The sequence below is a fragment of the Emiliania huxleyi genome, assembly GCF_000372725.1.
Source record: "Emiliania huxleyi CCMP1516 unplaced genomic scaffold EMIHUscaffold_39, whole genome shotgun sequence".
Taxonomy (NCBI): domain Eukaryota; phylum Haptophyta; order Isochrysidales; family Noelaerhabdaceae; genus Emiliania; species Emiliania huxleyi.
Genome location: NW_005199045.1, coordinates 254042 through 254680, shown reverse-complemented (window position 1 = coordinate 254680; position 639 = coordinate 254042). Strand labels below are relative to the sequence as shown.

At 67.4% G+C, this 639-nt stretch overlaps 1 protein-coding gene across 1 annotated transcript; it reads left to right on the top strand.

The window, feature by feature from the left end:
• On the top strand, window positions 1-621 carry EMIHUDRAFT_209379 (hypothetical protein; the record flags this gene model as incomplete). The annotated part of the gene is made up of 2 exons (XM_005771168.1): window positions 1-455; window positions 594-621. The coding sequence occupies 2 exons, from the start codon at window positions 1-3 to the stop codon at window positions 619-621; spliced, it is 483 nt and encodes a 160-aa protein (XP_005771225.1).
• Between the last annotated feature and the right edge of the window lie 18 nt (window positions 622-639).

The following is a 639-nucleotide window of genomic DNA, read 5'->3' as shown; positions in this document are numbered from 1 at the left end:
ATGCTAACTGAGGCCACGCTCACCATCGGCCCGTCCTTCAGCATTGAGGCGGAGGGCCGTGGCCGGATCTGCAGCTGCCCCGTCTGGCTCGCGCTCTGGCTGGTGGTGCTCACGGCGCCCTTTTACCGCTGGTTCACCAAGGCGCAGCCGGCGCTCTCCGCGCCCGCCTTCGCCGTCGGCGTCGGCCTCTATGTCGCCGCCTCGCTGATGCTCGTGCTCGCCACCAACATCGAGCCGGGCACCGTGCCGCGCAACGCCTTGTGGACGCCGCCCTCCGAGGACCTCATTGGGCAGCCGCTCACGCGCAGCCGGTCGCAGAACGTGCGCAGGATGAGCGGCGGCGTGAGCGTGCTGCGCGGCGTCGAGATGCGGCACAAGTTCTGCACCACCTGCGGCGTCGAGCGGCCCATCCGCGCCGTACACTGCCGCATCACAGACCGCTGCGTCGAGAAGTGGTGCTGCTCAAGGCTTCTCAACCCGGCGTGGGTGTCTCTTGTTTCACGGCCGCATCGTCTTGCTTAGGGTACCGGCGCCTCGGCTCACTCCCGTCGGGACAGACTGGTCCGCGTGCGTCAGCATGGCACTGTTCGTAGGACCGCTACTGCTGGTGCATGGGCATGAGTCACTTCCTGGACACTT